Genomic DNA, 20,701 nt, shown 5'->3' on the forward strand with positions numbered 1-20,701 from the left:
ACATGCAGACTCTGGAGGGGACACATGCAGATCATGGCACAGGGGGTTTTAAATGCTTGCTATGCCTATCGCTTACTTTAGTTTTGTTAATTTTACTTTATTTTTAGTCATGATTATTAGTCTTACACACCTTCAGGATTGTTGAGTATTTTTGATAAATTGTCTATTTTGTCATTATAAAACATCCTTCTGTTTTTCTACTACTTGTCTAGATAATATGACCACTTTGATAATATAACCAGTCCTGCTTTTTAGGGTTACAAATTCCATAGTATAGTTTCTTCTATCTATTTACATTCAATCTATCTGTGCCTTCATATTTAATGTTTTATCTTCTACGTGTAACATTTAATTGTGCTTTTATTTGTTCATTCCAACAATCTCTATCTTTTAATTAGTGCGTTTAGTCAAATTATGTTTAATATAATTATCAGTTTGGTTGGCTGTAAGTCATAAATTTTGCTCTGTTTTTCATTGATCTCATTTACTTTTGGCCCTTTTTCCTTTTTCTGTTTGTGTGTGTGTGTGTGTGTTAATTGATTATGTCTTCAAGTATTTCATTTTAATCCCACAATTTGCTTTTAAAACTCCTTTTGTTATGATGAATTATTCTTTTATATATCACGGGATTCTATTTGGAAATTTTTGCATCTACGTTCAGGCTATATTAGCCTGAATTGTCTTCATTGTTCTTGATGAAATTCTGTATAAAGCTGTTCATAGTACTGTCTTCTAAAAGATTATATATAAGAATATGTAACTGTATATTTTATATATAGAGAGAGAGACAGAGAGAGAGTGTTCAGATCTCACTCTATCACCCAGGCTGGAGTGTAGTGGCCCACTTGCAGCTCACTGCAAGCTCAAATTCGTGGGCACAAGCGATCCTCCAGCCTTGGCCTCCCAAGTAACTAGGACCAGGTGCATGCCCTGCTAAATTATTTTTATGTCTTTATTTATTTTAGTAGAGACAAGATCTTGCTATGTTTCCCAGGCCGTTCTCAAACTCCTGGGCTCAAGTGATTCTCCCACCTGGGCCTCCCAAAGTGCTGAAATTACAGGCATGAGCCACCACACCCAGGCTCTATTTTTGATGTCTCTGAGGACTACAGTGACTTGCACTTTCTTTGACCGACATTAGTCTATTGCTGTACCTAATTATTTTCTCTTTGATGTCTCTGAGGACTACAGTGACTTGCACTTTCTTTGACCGACATTTATTGCTGTACCTAATTATTTTCCCTCAGTGATTTCTGCTGTTACTATAACTTATTGGCTTCAGTTTTCTTTTACTCTTAATTTTCTGGATTCTAGAGAAGAAAACAAAATTCATCTGGTTTTAGCCTTTCTTCTTTTCTGAAAGATGCATTCAAGGCCACGTATTTCCTTCAAAGAATGGCTTCAGTTGGATTATGTAAACTTTCATAGGTCATTTCTCTACTACAGGTTGACTATCCCTAATCCAAAAATCTGAAATTTGAAATGCTCCAAGATCTGAAACTCTTTGAGTGCTGACATGGAGCTCAAAGGATATGCTCATTGGCACATTTTGAATTTCAAATTTTTGAATTGCAGATGCTTAATCAGTATAATGCAAATATTCCAAAATAAAAAAAATCCCAAGTTCAAAGCACTCTCACCTCACACATTTCAGAGAAGAAATACTCAAACTGTATTATTTACTTAAAAATATTTTCATAATTTTTGTTGTTTCCTTTTTGACTTAGGAGTATTTAGAATTTTTTTGTCTTAGCAACTTGTTTCTGTTTTTAGTTATCTTTTTATTATTGAACTTAATTTTATTCCTTTTGATTCAGAGAACATACTTGGAAAGTTTTGTTCGTGTAACACTTGTGAGATATTCTTTTGGATTCACATATGATCAATTTTGGCAAAAATAGTCTATGTGCACTTGAAAAGAATATGAATTATTTTATTATTGAACACAAAAGTTTGTCAATTGTTTTTTCATATATTTTCCATCTATTGATTTTTGATCTGTTTCTAGTATGAGCTATTGAGTTATGTATTTTACAGTCTTTCATTTTTATTATAAATTTGTCTTATTTTTCCTTTTCTGTAATGTTTGCAAGATTATTTAGTTCATAAACTTTGGGATTACTATATGTTTCTGTAGATTTGAGTGTTTTTATCATTGTAAAATACACTCCCACATTTCTTCTCTAATGCTGCTTCTTACCTTTAAGTCTTCTTTTATAATATTATTATAACCGCCAGATTTCTTTTGGATAATGTTTTCATGGCTTATTTTTCTGTAATTGTATTTTAAATCTTTCCCTTTTTATATTTAAATTGGGCTTCTTATAAGCAGTATATTGTCAGAGTTTTAAAAATTCCTCCTTGTCAATATTAATCGTTTACTTTGAGTATTTACCTCATTTACATTTTATATAATTATATTCTCCATTTCTAGAAGTTTTGTCCCCAAATGTTCCCATTTCTTTCTGACAATCTCTTACTGCTCTTCTCTGAAATTCCCTCTTGTTTTTTGTAAACAGTGTATACATTAGCTAATTTATCCATACATAGTCTGGTCTGTCAATTCCAATATGTGCAGCCCATGAGAATTTAAATTTTCTACATGCTTTTGGTTGGTTTGTTTTGTTTTGCTGGCTATCATTTATAGTCTATTCCTATGCTTGATGTAACTTCATTTTGAAATCATTGTGCAATTTTATTTGTGGGAGTCATGCCAGGATAAATGAGACAAGGTTTTTCTTTCTCTAAAGCTTAGTTGGTTTATTTATTTATTCATTTGTTTTGAGAAGGAGTTTCGCTCTTGTTACCCAGGCTGGAGTGCAATGGCGTGATCTTGGCTCACTGCAACCTCCGCCTCCTGGGTTCAGGCAATTCTCCTGCCTCAGCCTCCCGAGTAGCTGGGATTACAGGCACGCGCCACCATGCCCAGCTAATTTTTTGTATTTTTAGTAGAGACGGGGTTTCACCATATTGACCAGGATGGTCTCGATCTCTTGACCTCGTGATCCACCCACCTCGGCCTCCCAAAGTGCTGGGATTACAGGCTTGAGCCACCGCGCCCGGCCTAGTTTATTTATTTTTAATGTAAAATGTAAAGACAAAAGTAGCCCCTCATTTAAAGGATTGAAGGCTTGTGAAATTAAGATGAGAAAAATAACCTTAAGGTACTTGACATAGTGCTAGGAATATGATAAAAGCTTAACGAATGTTAGATTTCACTTTTAACTCTTAGATAAGTATGTTGATTTACTTGATTGTTTCCCACCTCCTTCATTAGAATGTACAATCCTTATATCACACACGCTTTGAGATTCTGTCTACCACTATATTCCCTCAAGATCAAGAGAGCCTGTTGTATCTAGATTCAGTAGACACTTGTTGGATAAATGAGTGGGTGCCAGCAAACAGCAAAGTGTTAAGTGAGGAGCTTAGTTCTGAGACCCTTTCATGTCAAGGGCAGTCAACATAATCTTCTGCATTCAAGGGTGTGATAACTATTAAGTATAAGACAATAGCAACAGATTTATGATATATTTGTGAAACTTGCCATGCCCAGAGTTGAACTTAAATTTTAATTAAAAATTAAATTGATCACTTAGAGTAGGTATCTACAATGGCCAAATTTGTTTTTCACTTCTATAGAGTATTTTCCTTTACATATATAAATTGATTATAAACAACATAAATCATAATTTGATATTTAAAAAGATAAAGTCACATTTTTGTTTCTGTTATACATTATGTCCTATAGGTATATGATTGTCACTCCTCCAAAATTCAACTATTAAATGCAAAATAGTCTCAGGAGGACATGTAAAATCCATGAAACAGAAACTTTCATTTGCATCTTAACAAATTATAGATAGGCATTCAGTCTGAACATACATTCTCTAGATGAGCTATATTTTGTAGAAATATTTGGAGCCGTCTTCATCAAGATATTTCTGATCCCATCACAAGCCATTACTGCGGTAATTTCAAGTCTTTATATAATGAAAGAGAAGAAAGTCACACTTCCATCAAACAGCCAATATAGGACTCATTCTGCAGTAGGTAATCTAAGACAGATGTAAAGAAGTCATATTAAGGATTAGCCAATATGCTAAGTGTAGTGGATGGCATCTTCATTTTTGTTGTAATTAGTGAGTCAGTATTGGGGGTTTTAGGGAATGGATTTATTGGACTTGTAAACTGCATTAACTGTGTCAAGCATAAGTTCTCTTTGATTGGCTTTATTCTAACTGGCTTAGCTATTTCTAGAATTTGTCTGATATGGTTACTAATTACGGATAGATTTATGCATATATTCTCTCCAGATATATATTTCTCTAGTAACCTAATTGAATGTATTAGTTACTTTTGGTTAATTATTAATCAGTCAAGCATATGGTTTGCCACATGCCTCAGCATCTTCTATTTCCTGAAGATAGCAAATTTTTCCAACACCATATTTCTCTGGTTGAAGAGCAGAATAAACAGAATTCCTGCCTTTTTGTTGGGATGCTTACTTATTTCATGGTTATTTAGTTTTCCACACACTGTGAAGATGTTTAAAGATCATAAACTGAAGAATGCCACAGACTGGCATTTCAACGTGAGTAAAAGTGAATACTTTATTAAACAGGTTTTGCTAAACCTGGGAGTCATTTTTTCCTTTACACTATCCCTAACTACATGTGTTTTGTTAATCATTTCCCTTTGGAGACACAACAGGCAGATGCAATTGAATCTGACAGGATTCAGAGATGTCAACACAGAAGCTCATGTGAAGGCAATGAAAGTTTTGGTATCTTTCATCATCCTCTCTATCTTGTATTTTGTAGGCATTATCATAGAAATAACATTTTTTTCTGTGCCAGAACACAAACTTCTGCTTATGTTTGGAATAACAACCAGTGTCCTCTATCCCTGGAGTCATTCATTTATCTTAATTCTAGGAAACAGCAAACTAAAGCAAGCCTCTTTGAGGGCACTACAGCAATTAAAGTGCTGTAAAAAACGGAAAAGGCTCAGAGCCACATAGACATCTTCAGGACAAATGAAGGTTTCATGAAAATAATCCAGTGAATAAATCCTTGAAGATATGTTTCATTGCACTGCATTCTCTCGTTGTTTTTTAACTGTGTCATTAAAGATCACTGAAATCCACTTTGGGAGGCCGAGGCGGGTGGATCACGAGGTCGAGAGATCAAGACCATCCTGGTCAACATGGTGAAACCCCGTCTCTACTAAAAATACAAAAAAAAAAATTAGCTGGGCATGGTGGCGCGTGCCTGTAATCCCAGCTACTCGGGAGGCTGAGGCAGGAGAATTGCCTGAACCCAGGAGGCGGAGGTTGCGGTGAGCCGAGATCGCACCATTGCACTCCAGCCTGGGTAACAAGAGTGAAACTCCGTCTCAAAAAAAAAAGATCACTGAAATCTTCCATAATTGTTTTGACTACATTTCAGGGAATCTCGGCCTTTGAGGAGATTTTAATCTCACATGCAGATTCAGCGGCTTGGTCAGCTTCTCTTCCCTGCAACTTCTTTCTACAAACTGCCTAGAGGAAAAACATCAGCCTGGAGATCGTTCGCTGTGAAGATTACAGCAGTGAGAAGAAGCTCGGAAACAAGACTCCTTATTGTGCTTTACCTGCCTTTTCCGAAGCAAGGACACGCATTCTCCAAGACAACCCAAAGAAAAAAAAAGAAAGAAAGAAAGTTAGATCAATCTTGACATTTAGGACATGAAAGTGAGGACAGATGGGATGCTTCTTTTCAGTGTGCTATTTTAATTATTTAAAGGGTTATTTTTGTTTTCTTTTTTAAATCTAACATTATTTTTTATTGGTGTATGTTTGATGTGTAGCAAATAGTTATAGTAATAGATGTAGTTATGTGAAATATAGCTAGGGAAATAAGAGTCTAGTTGGGGAACATGGGATCAAAACACCCATGAAATAAATGTACTCTTCAAAATCAGTGACTTGAGATAAGGCAGGTTATGAACCAATTAAAGTTAAGATTTTTCTAGAAGCATAAATCCAAAGGATGCAAGATTCAACACAGTCCCTGACCAAAGGACACAAGATGAACACAGGATAGAATCTTTGTGAAATATGAAATGTTCTGCCTTAAGGTTTCGTATACACACACACACACACACACACACACACACACACACACACACACATTCATATACATGGACTTGCACTCACAGACATGTTTCAAATTTTAAGTTTTAAAGTGGATTTTTATGTCTAACCCAGGTTATAAACTCAGTGACTTTTTTTGGCAACTTCCAAAAGTGCCTTGATCTCATACTTATGGCCTGATGAGTGAAATATTTCCAAATATAAGGGCTTAATTAATTTTCTATGCCAGGTTTCCAAATCAATATTTTTATATTTTTAAACTATTGTGTTAGAATGTACAGACAGTTAAAAGATAACAGGAAAAAGAAAACCTAATGCCACTGCCTATTTCAACCAAATATATCAGGTTTACTTCTTTGAAATTATACTGTATAAAGAACTATGCTCTCCATATAGATTATGTTGAATATGTAGAATTTATTTCTTGTTTTCAAAAAATTATTGTAATAATAATTTTAAGAGGTACATAATAAGTCCCCTTGCAAATATACAATAATATACTTAATGTTTATCATATTGTTTACATTTAAGTTGTCTTCAGTTTTCCACTGTTAGAAATAAACATAGTATTACAGAGAAAGAATGCTATTCAGTCATTCAATAAATATTTTTAATGCTAACTCTGCTAGGTATGGAGGATATAGTAGTGAACAAGAAGCCAATATAATGGATAATATATTCTAATAGAAAGCAAGTGACTAGCTAGCTATCTTGAACAATAAACTTACGATAATGGGAGAGAAAAACTATAGGATGCTGACCTGACCTGGTCTTGGGAATAGAAAAGATGTCACTGAAGTTAAGATGGTTTAGTTTGAAATCTAAATAATGTGTAGGAGGAGTAAGGTGGACAAAGGAGGAGAAATTTGGGATGGGAAAGCACCATGTCGAGGTCTTGAGACAAGAAGGAGTGGAGGGCATTCCAGAAACTAAAGGTTCAGTATGACTAGCATATAGACAGAACAGTATGAAAATTCTTTTTAAGGAAAATTCCAATGGGGAGAAATTTGATAAATGCCTTTCAGAACTGATAAATTGCCCTGTAGAAATAGTAAACTCATGTTAATAGTGAGAAAATATTCCTCTTGTTCCAATCTCAAAATTAAGAAGGTTACTATTTTCAATATCATTACCTTGACTACAAAAACATCTTTACTTCTCATATATTTGCTTACTAGTGAAGTTAAGCATTATTACAGGATTAACCAATAGCATATACTTTTTGGGAATTGTTCATTTGTCTATTCTTACTTTTTCATGTCTGATAGTTTTTCTTACCAATTTTGTAACTACTTTATATAATAACACTATGCTATATATGTGTTATGATTTTTAATTTGATGTTTAGCGAGTAAGTCAGTTTATAATGTTTGGGAAAACAGGTGGGTAATTTATATAATCTCATATTAATTTATGTTTTCTTTTGCTATTTTTGCCAATACTAACTTATTTTAATTGATACCTGTTCCTTTTATCAAAAACTCCATTTTGTACTATAAAATACAGTTTCATTGCATCTAAAATTAGAAAACACAAAAATCTATAAAGAAGAATTTGATTATGCACATTTGCAGTACTCAACTAACCATTGTTAACATGTTTCTACATACATTGTAAGATAGATCTCAAGATAGATAACAGCTAGATAATCATCATGTTACTTTAAAAATCTGTTTTGATGAGATTTATATATAAGCTGGATGGACAGGTTCTTTATCTGTGGGTATTTGGATTATACATAGTTTTTATTTCCTTATAGTATGATGTAATTTTCTATGCAATAATTTGTCATAAGAAAAATATAATTAAAGATGAGGCATGTGAAAAAATACCTGTTTAGTCTGCCAGAAAGAGTTTGACTTTGGGAAAGCTGACTGGGGTGACTTCCAGTCTCAACTTCTTTAAGGTAAACTTTTCAGTTTGTAATGTCTTAGACTGTATAAAATGTAACTTCTAGTCCCAAATATACATGAGTAAAAGGCTATTATTACAAATTCTTAGAGCGAGAAATCTTGACATGCCCCTTTCATTGCAGTGCCCTGGCTGAGTGTTAGGAAATTCTACTTTAAGCTGTTGCTGGGCATGTATCATTTTCTCACTTGCCTACTAAGGTTTTGCCTTTCAGGGATCTCGGTTTATTGGTAGCATCCAATCACACTTCTAATTTTGGAGAGGTCCAAGCCTGGTATATTATCCTAAATGCACACTGTCTTTTAAAACCTAAACGCCGGTTTATGAATGGGGGAAGAAAATGTGGTATATGTATGCAGTGGAATACTATTGAGCCATAACAATTTTCTTAAAAGAATGAAATGTCATTTGCAACAACATGGATGAAACGGGAAGACATAATGGTACATGAAATAAGCCAGAAACAAAACGTTAAGCACCACATGTTATTGCTCATATAAGAAAACTAAAAAAAGAAGATCTGGTGGAAGTGAAAAAGAACAGAGCATACTAGAAGCTGGGAAGGCTAGGGGTTTATAAAAGTGCACAAAATACAGCTAGACAGGAGGAATAAATTCTAGTGTTTTATAGGACTATAGAATGACTATAGCTAATGATAATAAATAGTTTTAAATATGAGGAAGGAGGATTTTAATATTCCCAACAAAGAAATGATAAACGTTTGAGATGACAGATCTTCTAATTAACCTATCTAATCACTAAACATTATATGTTTCAAAACATCACTATGTACCTGACAAATAGGTACAGTTGTTATCATATAATGTAAAAAAACAGCCTGTTGCATAGGAAGAGTGATGCCATCCTGAAGCAAGACTACCATGAAGACTGATGTTTAACTCTTGCATACCAAGGTGTTCTGCAGCAAGTTCCTTAAACAATGCCTGTGACATAGATCACCCAACTTAAAGATGTCTGTCTAACCTTAAGAGTCACAAGGTTTAGCAAGTGAGTCTGAGGTATGAACAGCTGCACATGTTTACCCAAAAAAGCTTAACATATTAAGGATATTTCCTGGAGAATGCATGTGGGGATCCAATGTCTTGTGGGCACCCAAGACATTGCCTCTGTTTGTAAGTTTCTATTAAATATGTCTTTCTTAAGTACATATATACATATATACTTAAGAAAGTATATATATATATGTACTTAAGAAAGTATATATATATATATATGTACTTAAGAAAGTATATATATATATGTACTTAAGAAAGTATATATATATGTACTTAAGAAAGTATATATATATATGTACTTAAGAAAGTATATATATATATGTACTTAAGAAAGTATATATATATGTACTTAAGAAAGTATATATATATGTACTTAAGAAAGTATGTATATATATGTACTTAAGAAAGTATATATATATATGTACTTAAGAAAGTATATATATATGTATATACTTAAGAAAGTATATATATATATAAATCTTTTGTATATACTTTTTTAGTATATATATATATATTTTTTAATTTATATATATAAATCTTTTGCAGCAACTTGGATAGACCTGGAGCCCATTATTATAAGCGAAGTAAAACAGGAGTGGAAAACCGAAAATGGTATGTCCTGACTTATAAGTGGGAGCTAGGCTATGAGTGTGCAAAGATGTACGGAGTGATGTTGTGGACTTTAGAGACTCAAAGGGGAGGTTGGAAGGGCGGATAGGGATAACAAAAAAACACTACATATTAGGCACAGTTATACCAGTTCGGTGTAGGTGCACTAAAATCTCAGAATTCACCAGTAAATAATTCATCTACTTAACAAAAAACACTTGTACCCCAAAAGTTGTTGAAGTAAAAATTATAAATAAATAAATGAATATTTCTTTCTGATAAACTGGGTTTGGTAGCCTCTTTCTTTGGCTTCTCAGCTCCCTTAGCCTTTAGGGGTAGCTTTGCATATATCTTCTCAATGCAGAACATAAATTTAAAAAAATTAACAAAAAATAGTTAAACACTGGTTTAAAGGAGAGTGACAACACCCTCTCCTAGATAACCACCTCTATCTAACGTCAAGATAGTTAGGTAGGGACTAACTCTATCTTTAGCACTGTTTCCTCTCATGATTTGCACTTTTCCACTATTTTTGGCATCTGAGGATTTCTTTAACTCCCTTGACAGCTGGATGATGCACTTCTAAAAATATTTCTGAAGGCTTTTTTTTTTTTCAGTGTCTCTATGTTTTCTGGACTGGAAGGATTTTTCCAGACATGTGGTTTTCCATATATTTTTCATACAGATTTTTTAATTTATAAAAATAATTTCAACTTCTATATTAGATTAGGGAGTACACATGCAGGTTTGTTATACAGTTATATTGTGAGGTTTGGGGAATGATTGAACCCGTCACCCAGGTAGTTTGACAGTCCTTGCCCCCGACCCCTGTCATCCCTCCCTCTCCACTTAGCAGTTGCCAGTGTCTCTTGTCTCCATCCTTATGTCCCTGTGCTTCCAATGTTTAGCTCCCACTTACAAACCAGAGCATGTGACAGTTGGTTTTCTGTGTCTGCATTAATTTGCTTAGGGTAACAGTTTGCCATACTATTGCATTTTTATTCATGGCGATTACTTTTTCATGATTATTTTTACTGATATTCAAAACTCTTGTCATGAAAGTTTTTGCTTTAAAATTTATTTTGCCCTTGGAAAATTCCCTTATTTTGTTACATTTTATTTTATTTTATTTTGATACATAATATTTGTTCAAATTTATGAGGTACATGAGATATTTTGTTTAATGTATATAATGTGTAATAATCAACCCAAGATATTTAGGATATCCATCACTTTGCACATTTATCATTTCTAGATTATGGGTTTTCTACCTCTGCATTTTCAACTTCTGCATTTTTATGTTTTAAATGTCTCTTGTAGAAAACAAATGTCTCATTTCTGACACTTTAATAATGTAATCTCAAAATTATTACTAAGAAATACTTTTATACTTAATGTAATTGTGATTATATTGTTTTCTATTATTTCTTTTTTTACTCTATTTTAATGCTTTATTTTGGTATTATTTTCCTTTCCCATCTTCTACTGATATCAAATTTTATGTGCTTGATTTAAAATTGATATCCTTATCTTCATTTTACATAAAATTAAAACTTTAAGTTGTTCCTATCTATCAATAGTCATTTCCATGCTGCATGTTATATGGTCTGGAATAGTAAGATTTTTTAAATTCATGCATTTATTTTTTAATTTTATTTTGAAAAATGTGTATAACAAATTTGTCATTGTAACTATTTCAAGTGTATAATTCTGTGGCACTAATTACATTCACAATGTTGTGCAAACATCACCACTGTTTCCAAAACTTTTACATTACCACAAATAGAAACTTGGTGCTCATTAGGCAGTAAGGAACGTCCTGTTTTTCCATTCCCACCGTTCCTGTTGACCTCTGATCTGGTTTTTGGCTTTATGAATTGGCCTTGTCTAGATAATTCATATGAGTAGAATCACACAAATTTTCTCATTTTGGATCTGGTTTAGTTCACAGGGCATGTTTTCAAGGCTCACCCCTATCTTAGCATGTATCAGACCATCATTCTTTTGGGTGACTGAATAATATTTCATCGTGTGTATACACCACAATTTGTCTAGATATTCATCAGTTGAAAAACACTTGGGCGATTTCTAACTTTTGGCTATTGTGAATTATGCTGCAAAGTACACTGGCACATAGTGCCTGTTTGAGGTCTTTTCAATATATATGAGGAGTGGAATTACTGGGTAATATAGCAATCGCTATGTTTGGTTTCCTGTGGAACCACCAACTGTTTTCCACAGTAGCTTTATCATTGCACATTCCCACCCAGAATGTACGAGAGTTCCAAATTTTCCACATCCTTGCCCACCTTGTTATTTTCCAGGATTTTTACTGTAGCCATTCTAGTGGATGGGAAGTAATATGCTATTGTGGTTTGGGTTTGCATTTCCCCAATGACTAATGATGCTTAGTATCTTTTTAATGTTCTTATTGGACATTTGTAAATCAGTGGAGAAATGTCCATTGAAATCTTTTGCCCAATTTAAAATGGGATTTTTTTTGGTTGGGTTGTAAAGGCTCTTTACATGTTCCGAATGTTAAACCCTTCACAAATACATGGTCTGCAAATGTGTTCCCCCAGTCTGTAGATTGCCTTTTCATTCTCCTGCAGTGGCTTTTGATACACAAACATTTTATTACACATGAAGCCTAATTTAACTATTTTTTCTTTTGTTGCTTACTTTTTTCATGTCATATATAAGAATCATTTGCCAAATCCAAGCTCATAAATATTACCATTAGATTTTCTTCTAGGTGTACTTAGTTTTAGTTGTTATATTTAGGTCGTTGATCCATATTAAGTTTTGTATGTGACACGAGGTAGGGATCCAACTTCATTCTCTTGCATGTGGATATCCAATTGTCCCAGCATCGTTTGTCAAAAAGACTCTTTATGCCCTAATTAATTTGTACACATTTGTCAAAATCAATTAGTCAAAGATATATGGGTTTACTTCAAGACTCAGTTCTATCACATTGGTCTATAGGTCTATCCTTATGCCAATAAAACACAGTTTGATTACTATAGCTTTGTAGTAAGCTTTATACTCAATCTTAGCCAAAAGCTGAGAAGTAATGTAGTGAATTTTAAAAATATTAAGTGTGAGCCTTCCAACTTTGTTTTCCGTTTTTAAGACTAGTTCAAGAAATTCAAGGTTTCTGGTGATTTCATATGAATTTGAGGATCAATTATTCTGTGTCTGAAAAATGTCTGTGGGAATTTTTAAGAATATGTGGATTTATTTGGCACCACCCCTTTGTGTCTGTAGGGTAGAAGCAGATGAAAAATTAGGAGTCTCTGAACTGAGGGGCCCAAGAGCCATGTCTGAGGCCAGGATGGAGTGAGGGATCTTGGAAAGAGAAGAGGTATAGTACCTCCCATATACTCTAGAGGACATGGAATTCCATGATGCCACACTTTTCCGCCTCTAGGTCCCTGTAATCTTAAAGCCAGAGCTTACAGAGCTGGGTTGGTGACAGTGGGGCAGATTTGGATGCAGCCCAAGGTACAGGCAGGAGTGATTATGACTCTTAGAGAAGCTCCTAGGGTGGGGAACAGGATATGTCAAAGGGCAAAATTTCTCAGCATGTTGGTGAAGGTTTTTGGTTGCAACAGAAATGAATGTAAGCATGAAAGGAGGAAGGAGTTTTATCGTTAGGATGTTGAACAATCTGTCTGAAAGTTAAGAGGAGTCCAATTATCTTTAGAAAGAGTCAGGACTGTGATAGCTCCAAGGACCTCAGACGCAGGAAGGAATGGGTATCTTTCCAGCTTATGCAACCAACATGACTCAGTTTCCACAACTCCCATTCTCTGTGCTTCCAAGTTCAAAATTCCAAATTCCTCACAGAAACTTATTTATTCATTCTTTTGTCCATTAAAGATTCATGGAGCCCCTACTGTGTAGTAGGCAGAATTCTACACACTAAAGATTCAGCACAGATCCAATGAGACAAAAATACCTGTTTTACATCTTACATTGCAGTGGGTACAGAATAAGATTGGCTCCACTTGGGTTAGGTATTCACCCCTAATTTGATCAGCTGTGGCTAAAGTTCATGAGCCAAGAGGCTTCTCCCAGTGGGTTCTACTACAATGATCAAATCACTGTTTAAGACACACATAGACTCTTGATTGAAAATTCAGGAAGCAGGCAGTAGGCTTTAAAAGAACAAGTCATAGTTGAGTTGATTCAGTCACCTAAACAGCAACCATTTTCTCTAGAAGACCGAATGTTCTCAAGGAGCAACCTGTCCATCTTGCATCTCCCAGGTTCTCCGGATTCTCCACTTCCAAGCAGAAGGAGCAGGACAGGAAGGCCCTTCCACACCATCAGCTTTCTCCTCGCACCAGAACTTCCTCTCCAAGGCCTGGGGCTGTGAGTTGGACTTCTCCCACTTTTGTTATTTCTGCTTCTGCCCTGGCTAGAAGCTTCCATGAACAGGACCAGGCTTGCTCCTAGTATTTGCCATGACAGATGGCAGCCCAGGCATCAGGGGAGCCTTAATGAGGCCTGCAGAAAAATATAAAATAAATAAAAAATATTAAGTGTGAGTTTTCCAACTTCTTTTAAAAGATTGTCTTGGCTATTCGGGGTCCCTTGTAATTCCACCTGAATTTGAGGATTAGTTTTTCTGTTTCTGAAAAAAAATGTCTGTGGAAATATTTGATAGTAATTTTAATGAATCTGCTTTGGGTAGTATTAATATCTTTTCTTTTTTAAGACAGAGTCTCGCTCTATTGCTCAGGCTGTAGTGCAGTAGTACAATCTTGGCTCACTGCAACCTTAGCCTCCCTGGTTCAAGCAATTCTCCTGCCTCAACCTCCTGAGTAGCTAGGACTACAGGTGCACACAACATGCCCAGTTAATATTTTTTCTGTATTTTTAGTAGAGATGGGGTTTCACCATATTAGTCAGGCTGGTCTTGAACTCCTGACCTGGTGATCTGCCTGCCTCAGCCTACCAAAGTGCTGGGATTACATGTATGAGCCATAGTGTGATATCTTAATGATATCAAGTTATCTTATCCATGAACCTGGGATGTCTTTCTACTTACTTGTGTCTTCCTTACTGTCTTTAAGCAATATTTCATCATTTTCGTGTGTAAGTATTTTCCTTCTTTGATTATAATCCTAGTCATTTCATTATTTTTGAATTGTTTTCTTAATTTACCTTATATATTTACTGTTTGGGTTGCTGGTGTTTAGAAACACAATAGAGTTTTGTGTGTTGATCTTGTACCCTACAACTGGAGTTTTAAGATTTTCATAGTATACAGATGTTCTTTTCTTAACTTTTTTTTAAATCTTGACAAACTAAGCCTTACGAAATTTGTTATAAACTTTAAGTTTTTCTCAATGCATCTTCCAAAATGTTGAAAAAAGTTCTATGTTTAGTAAACATCTGAAAACTATACATCTCATAATATTTTAACTTAACCTTAACATTTAGTTGTGTTGTCAAATATAAATAAATATCTTATTGTGTTTGATTTGAAATGCTGTTAAAATCATTTTATTTATGCCATTGCAAAGAGAAACAAAATAGCCACTTGTCCATTAATATTACGAGATGTAGTGCGTATTAATGTTCAGCACTTTGGGAGGCCGAGGCGGGTGGATCACGAGGTCAAGAGATCGAGACCATCCTGGTCAACATGGTGAAACCCCGTCTCTACTAAAAATACAAAAAATTACCTGGGCATGGTGGCGCATGCCTGTAATCCCAGCTACTCAGGAGGCTGAGGCAGGATAATTGTCTGAACCCAGGAGGTGGAGGTTGCAGTGAGCCGAGATTGCGCCATTGCACTCCAGCCTGGGTAACAAGAGCGAAACTCCATCTCAAAAAAAAAAAAAAAAGAACTACATATGAAGGAAAAACACAACTAAGTCCATTTAAATGTGTTTACATTTTCAGTGAGTAATGGAAAACAACTTGTTAAATCACCGTTAGTATGCTGCCATATTTTATGATGTCATGTGACTGGCATTGTCTTAGTCCATTTTGCTGCTATAGACAATATCTGAGATGAGGTAATTTAGGATAACAGAAATTTATTCTGTCATAGTGCTGAAGGCTAGAAAGTCCAAGACTGAGGCCCTGACAGGTTTGGTGTCTGGTGAGGGCCTGGTCACTGCTTCCAAGATGGAACCTTGAATGCTGTATCTTTACACAGTAGAAGAGAAGGAAGTTTAAAAGGCCTGCTTAGTTCCCTTCAGCCCTTTTATAAAGCATTAATCCCATCGTAATGACAGACCCATAATAAACATCTCCTAAAAGACCCCACCTCTTCATACTGTTGTATTAGGGATTACATTTCCACATGAATTTTGAAGAGAATACAAATATTCAACTATGGCAATCATCAAATGTGAAATTTGGCCAAATATTATAGATAGGAAATTGTAATTAAGACACATTGAGCAAGGCTCTATAGCAAAACAACTGGATAAGAGAATCATGCTTTATTGAATTGAATGCCAGAAAAATCAATAGTAATAGTACCTGAAATTTGTTTACTATATATGGCAAAAACTGTTCTAAGTGTTTTAAATCAAGATTTTATTTAAGTATAGTATTTTTGTGAGATAGTTTTATAATCAATGTTTTACACATGAGAGAAAGAAAAGGTGTGACACAATGTAAATCACACAACCATTAAAACTGAGAATGAGCTTCAACTTCAGCTGTCTGGTATCAGAGCTGAAGCTCTTAACCGTTATATATATTTCAAGCCTTGCCCAAACTTCATTATTTAGCAAATAAATTGTTTGTCTCCGTGGGTCCCAAATATTCTATTTCCCCACCATTTTTATACAAACAGACAAGACTATTCCCTATATGCTATTGTAATAAAGTGTTTTATGCTTGAATGATTGCCTCTAAATTGTTCTCCATTAATTAAGGCTGTTCCTCTTCTTAAAGAGACATGTATATTTCTCATTCATGGTGTTCCTTCTCCACAGGGAAGGTTTTTGTTGTTGTTGTTTCTTGTTGTTTTGTTTTGTTTTCATTATACTTTAAGCTCTGGGGTACATGTGCAGATCGTGTAGGTTTGTTACATAGGAATACGTTGTTGTTGGTGGTGGTTTGCTGCATCCATTGCCCGGTCATCAATATTAGGTATTTCTCCTAATGCAATCCCTCCCCAACCCACCCCCACCGCTGCTATTTCTCCCATAGCCCCCCACACCCCAGGTCCTGGTGTGTGATGTTCCTCTCAACAGGGAGGTTTTTATATTGCTCTGTTTTCATATGTACCCCCATAAATCTGCACAACTATTATATGTCCATAATCATTAAATTTTTAAAAATTTAAAATACAATGGACAAGATTACTGAGTGAATTTTTTTAAAAACAGAAGATAATTTCATCCAACAAAAAGATAGTTGGGGGAACTTTAGCAAAAGAAATGGTGGTGAAATTGAGTATATTCAACTACTTCATTTCACATAAAAAGCAAAAATCAAAGAAGGAAGACTTGCTCATGATTGTGACAAGGAGTAATGTTTTGTATAAAGTAATGACAGGAGATAGTGAACTACTGTATATCTTGTGAGGGATTAGAGGGAGAATTATCTGGCCAGGCACGGTGGCTCCCACTTGTAATCTCAACTCTTTGGGAGGCCAAGGCAGGAAGATTGCTTGAGACCACGAGTTCAAGAACAGCCTAAGCAACATATATATATTTAGAAGAAGAATAACCTGAAAGTTACAAAATCGGAAAGAAAAATACCCACCCCAGCTTTAGACCCACTTCTATTAGAGTGCGAGAGGGAAAACAGCTGCCACAGGATTTAATGGTAGAGTATTTAAATGAAAGGATCCACGGACATGAGGGACGAATGAACTGGAAGGGGCATCAAATTATATACTTATTTTTATTAATTCTTAACTTAAATCTAGTATTTCTTCTGTCTTGAATGTAAGTAACAAGCACATAACATACCAGCAGTACCTGCAATTTTTTCACTTCAGGAAATGAAAAATCGTTGTTACAGGTACCTCCTGTTATCGTTTACTTCCATCACTGATCTTTCTGTCAGATATTTTTGTTAGGTCAATTTAAAAGCACAAAAATTCCTAAATTATATTAAAAATATATTTCACACTGTAGGAAGAAGACAGCATCTCTCTATCTATCTATATATGAAATCTATCTGGATTCCTTGTAAATTCCAAATACGTTTATTTTGTGCACTTAAAAACATTATTTGGAAATTATAGCATGCACCAGACTGCCAAAGTAGCCCATTGCACAAAAAAGTTTAAGAACCTGAAGTTCAAATGAAGAAGATAAAGTGAACTGTTAGAGGAATGAATGAGAATATTAGGTTTCTGCAATTGTTAGAGGAATGAATGAGAATATTAGGTTTCCGCAATTGTTAGAGGAATGAATGAGAATATTAGGTTTCCACAACTGTTAGAGGAATGAATGAGAATATTAGGTTTCCGCTAATGGTTTACTAGGAGTCCCAATGCGTATATTGAACACTTTAGAGTGGGGTGGTAGGTGAAGTCAACAGCTTTTCAAAATAGGACAGAAAATAGGACAGTATAGCAATATTCTGTTCTTATAAATGTGAAGAGTACAGTCATTTCCCTTAATCAGTAATCATTAGTGGCATAATTTGAGGACAAATGCCTGTAAAAGATGCAAGGCTCTAAAGAATGGTAAGCAATATTTCAACAAAGAAAAGAAAATGAACCTTAAAAAACATCTGCCTAAGTAGATTTGTGTTTGCTCACTTCTCGTAGAAAGACATGCAGGAAATGATGTCATGAGTTTCCCGGTATTTCATCTGTTTTCTACTAGAGACAGAAATAATCAATAAACTCACATTCTAGATTAAAATGTTTCTGCGATGGAAAGACATGTTAAACTCAGTCAGCTAGGATCCCTCTTTAACTTCTCAATGCTAAAATAAAATCCAAATGGCAAATAACACCGACACACACACACACACACACACACACACACACACACACAACATATTCAATGGTGCCAAATAAATTGAGATATTTGAGTTTTATTTACAGCAAGGAAAGATGGAAGAGGGTGACATTTTGGTAAGTATAGGCCCTTAGGTAACTCTGGTCATATGCTATGGCATATTTTCATTTACATTTGAATATATAAACATAACTTCCCTAAACTGATCAGTATTCCACACAGCTAAAGAAAAGAAGGGATATAGGGGAAAGACCACGATTCAGAAGGCAAGGTTGGATTCTATATCTGGGTTTACCAAGAAGTTTTTAAATGTCACTTATTAATCACCCACCTACATGCTATCTTTTCATCTTCATCTTTTATGGACATTACAAATTGATCCCAAGCAGTTCCATTTCCAAACTTTGAATCTCCTTAATTCCCCTCCTGAAAGTCTTATCATTCAAAAAGATTAATTAAAATAATGAGATATTGCATCCCTGAGATGAAAACATGGTGCAACCGTGTCTGTCAGTTTGGATGCAAATCAATTTCTTTACTCTAGTGAAGTCCTTCTCAGCCTATTACCTCTCTTATGGCTTTGGTCATGACAAGCACAGTGCGTACTTTTGAGCTGTATGATAGCATGAAAGAAACCCCAAATTTCACTTAATGGAATAACAATAATCATTTACTTCCTCATAAAAATCTGCAAGATTAATTTTTATATCTTTATTTTGTCTAAAACCCTAAACATATGAGAAATTATCTCATTAAATATTTTGTATTATTGTTAGTTTATTTGGTAAACAATATTTAATATTGCCTTACAATTTAATATCAGTTTTAAAATAAAATTTCTGGAAACTGTATTGCTGTGTGCCTGTTTCTATTATTTCAAATATGTTCCATTATGTCCAATGACATGTTTCAATATGTTCCAACAAAGCAAACTGTGTGTTTCCAATGTATACTAATCTTTATAATACACTTGCTGCCAAACAACAGGGCTAAGAAAATTGAGAGCATGTATTCTATGATTCAGTTCAGACTGAAGAATCTGGTGTATCTATCGGGCTTTTCAGTTTCAGAAATAGCACTTTCTTGTTCTTTCCTTGTCCTCGCCACAGTTCAGACTGATCTGTTTCATTTCTCTTTAAAGATAAGTGACTAGTATTTTGACTCTTTTTTTCTATGTGTGGAAGCTACATTCAGGCACAAAGCAAGAACACTCCAAGAAATCCTAACGTCTAAACCAGAATCTTCTGTGTCCCATTTACTGAAAACATTACAATTTCATGTTTGTCACCCTGATTGTACCTTCTGCTGAGAAGACCAACACTGCAGTGCTTTTTGAGGATACTGGTACCTCAATAATGTATTTCTCAATGCCTTAATGAATGGAGTGTCCCTTTGGCCCTCCTAAGTCATATAATGGGGAGAAGGTGAAGTTCCCATGTGCTAATTCACCTTAATGCTCCTATCTTCCTATACTTTTAGATTCTTTCCTCTACATTCCACCAGTTACAGCATTTAAACCTCATTTAATGTTAATGACAATTTGTTTAAAGCTTTAATCGACGAAGCCAGTAAACTGGCTACACAGGCTAACACATTAAACCCAGAAGCTGTAATAGAAATAGCTATTACCATTATTGATAGTTAATATCAATATATAAACTAGGATGGACAGTCCGCCAGCAAATTAAATTCCGGCCACTTTTTCTAAGCAATTGATTCCTTCTTGAAGTTCCTGGGCTATAGATCATATTGATAAATCCAAAATACACAGAGCTGAAAATGAGAAAAACTGTGCAAATTTAAGAAATCAGATCCATTCCCATTTGCATTCTAGAGCCTTTCAGTCATTACTGTGCAAAAGGAAATGACCGGCCCCAGTCATTGAAGTCTTTAGGCAGTTCTAGCCCAGCACGGGACCAGCTATCTACTGGATCTACATCACAGCTGACAAAAAGGAGAGATAAAGACAATTATAACGTGGTATAAGTGGCAGAGAGATATATTATTCTTCCCTGGTCAGCTGAAAGTCAATTCATCATCAGTGATATTCAAAATCAGAAGTCTCTGCTGCC

At 34.8% G+C, this 20,701-nt stretch overlaps 1 protein-coding gene across 1 annotated transcript; it reads left to right on the forward strand.

The window, feature by feature from the left end:
- The first annotated feature begins 4,011 nt into the window (after positions 1 to 4,011).
- Positions 4,012 to 5,146, forward strand: TAS2R10 (taste 2 receptor member 10). The gene has a single exon (XM_002752180.6). It carries the CDS (start codon positions 4,100 to 4,102, stop codon positions 5,021 to 5,023), a length of 924 nt encoding a protein of 307 aa, XP_002752226.3. The 5' UTR covers positions 4,012 to 4,099; the 3' UTR covers positions 5,024 to 5,146.
- Positions 5,147 to 20,701: the final 15,555 nt, after the last annotated feature.

This window comes from Callithrix jacchus, chromosome 9 (genome assembly GCF_049354715.1).
Source record: "Callithrix jacchus isolate 240 chromosome 9, calJac240_pri, whole genome shotgun sequence".
NCBI lineage: Eukaryota > Metazoa > Chordata > Mammalia > Primates > Cebidae > Callithrix > Callithrix jacchus.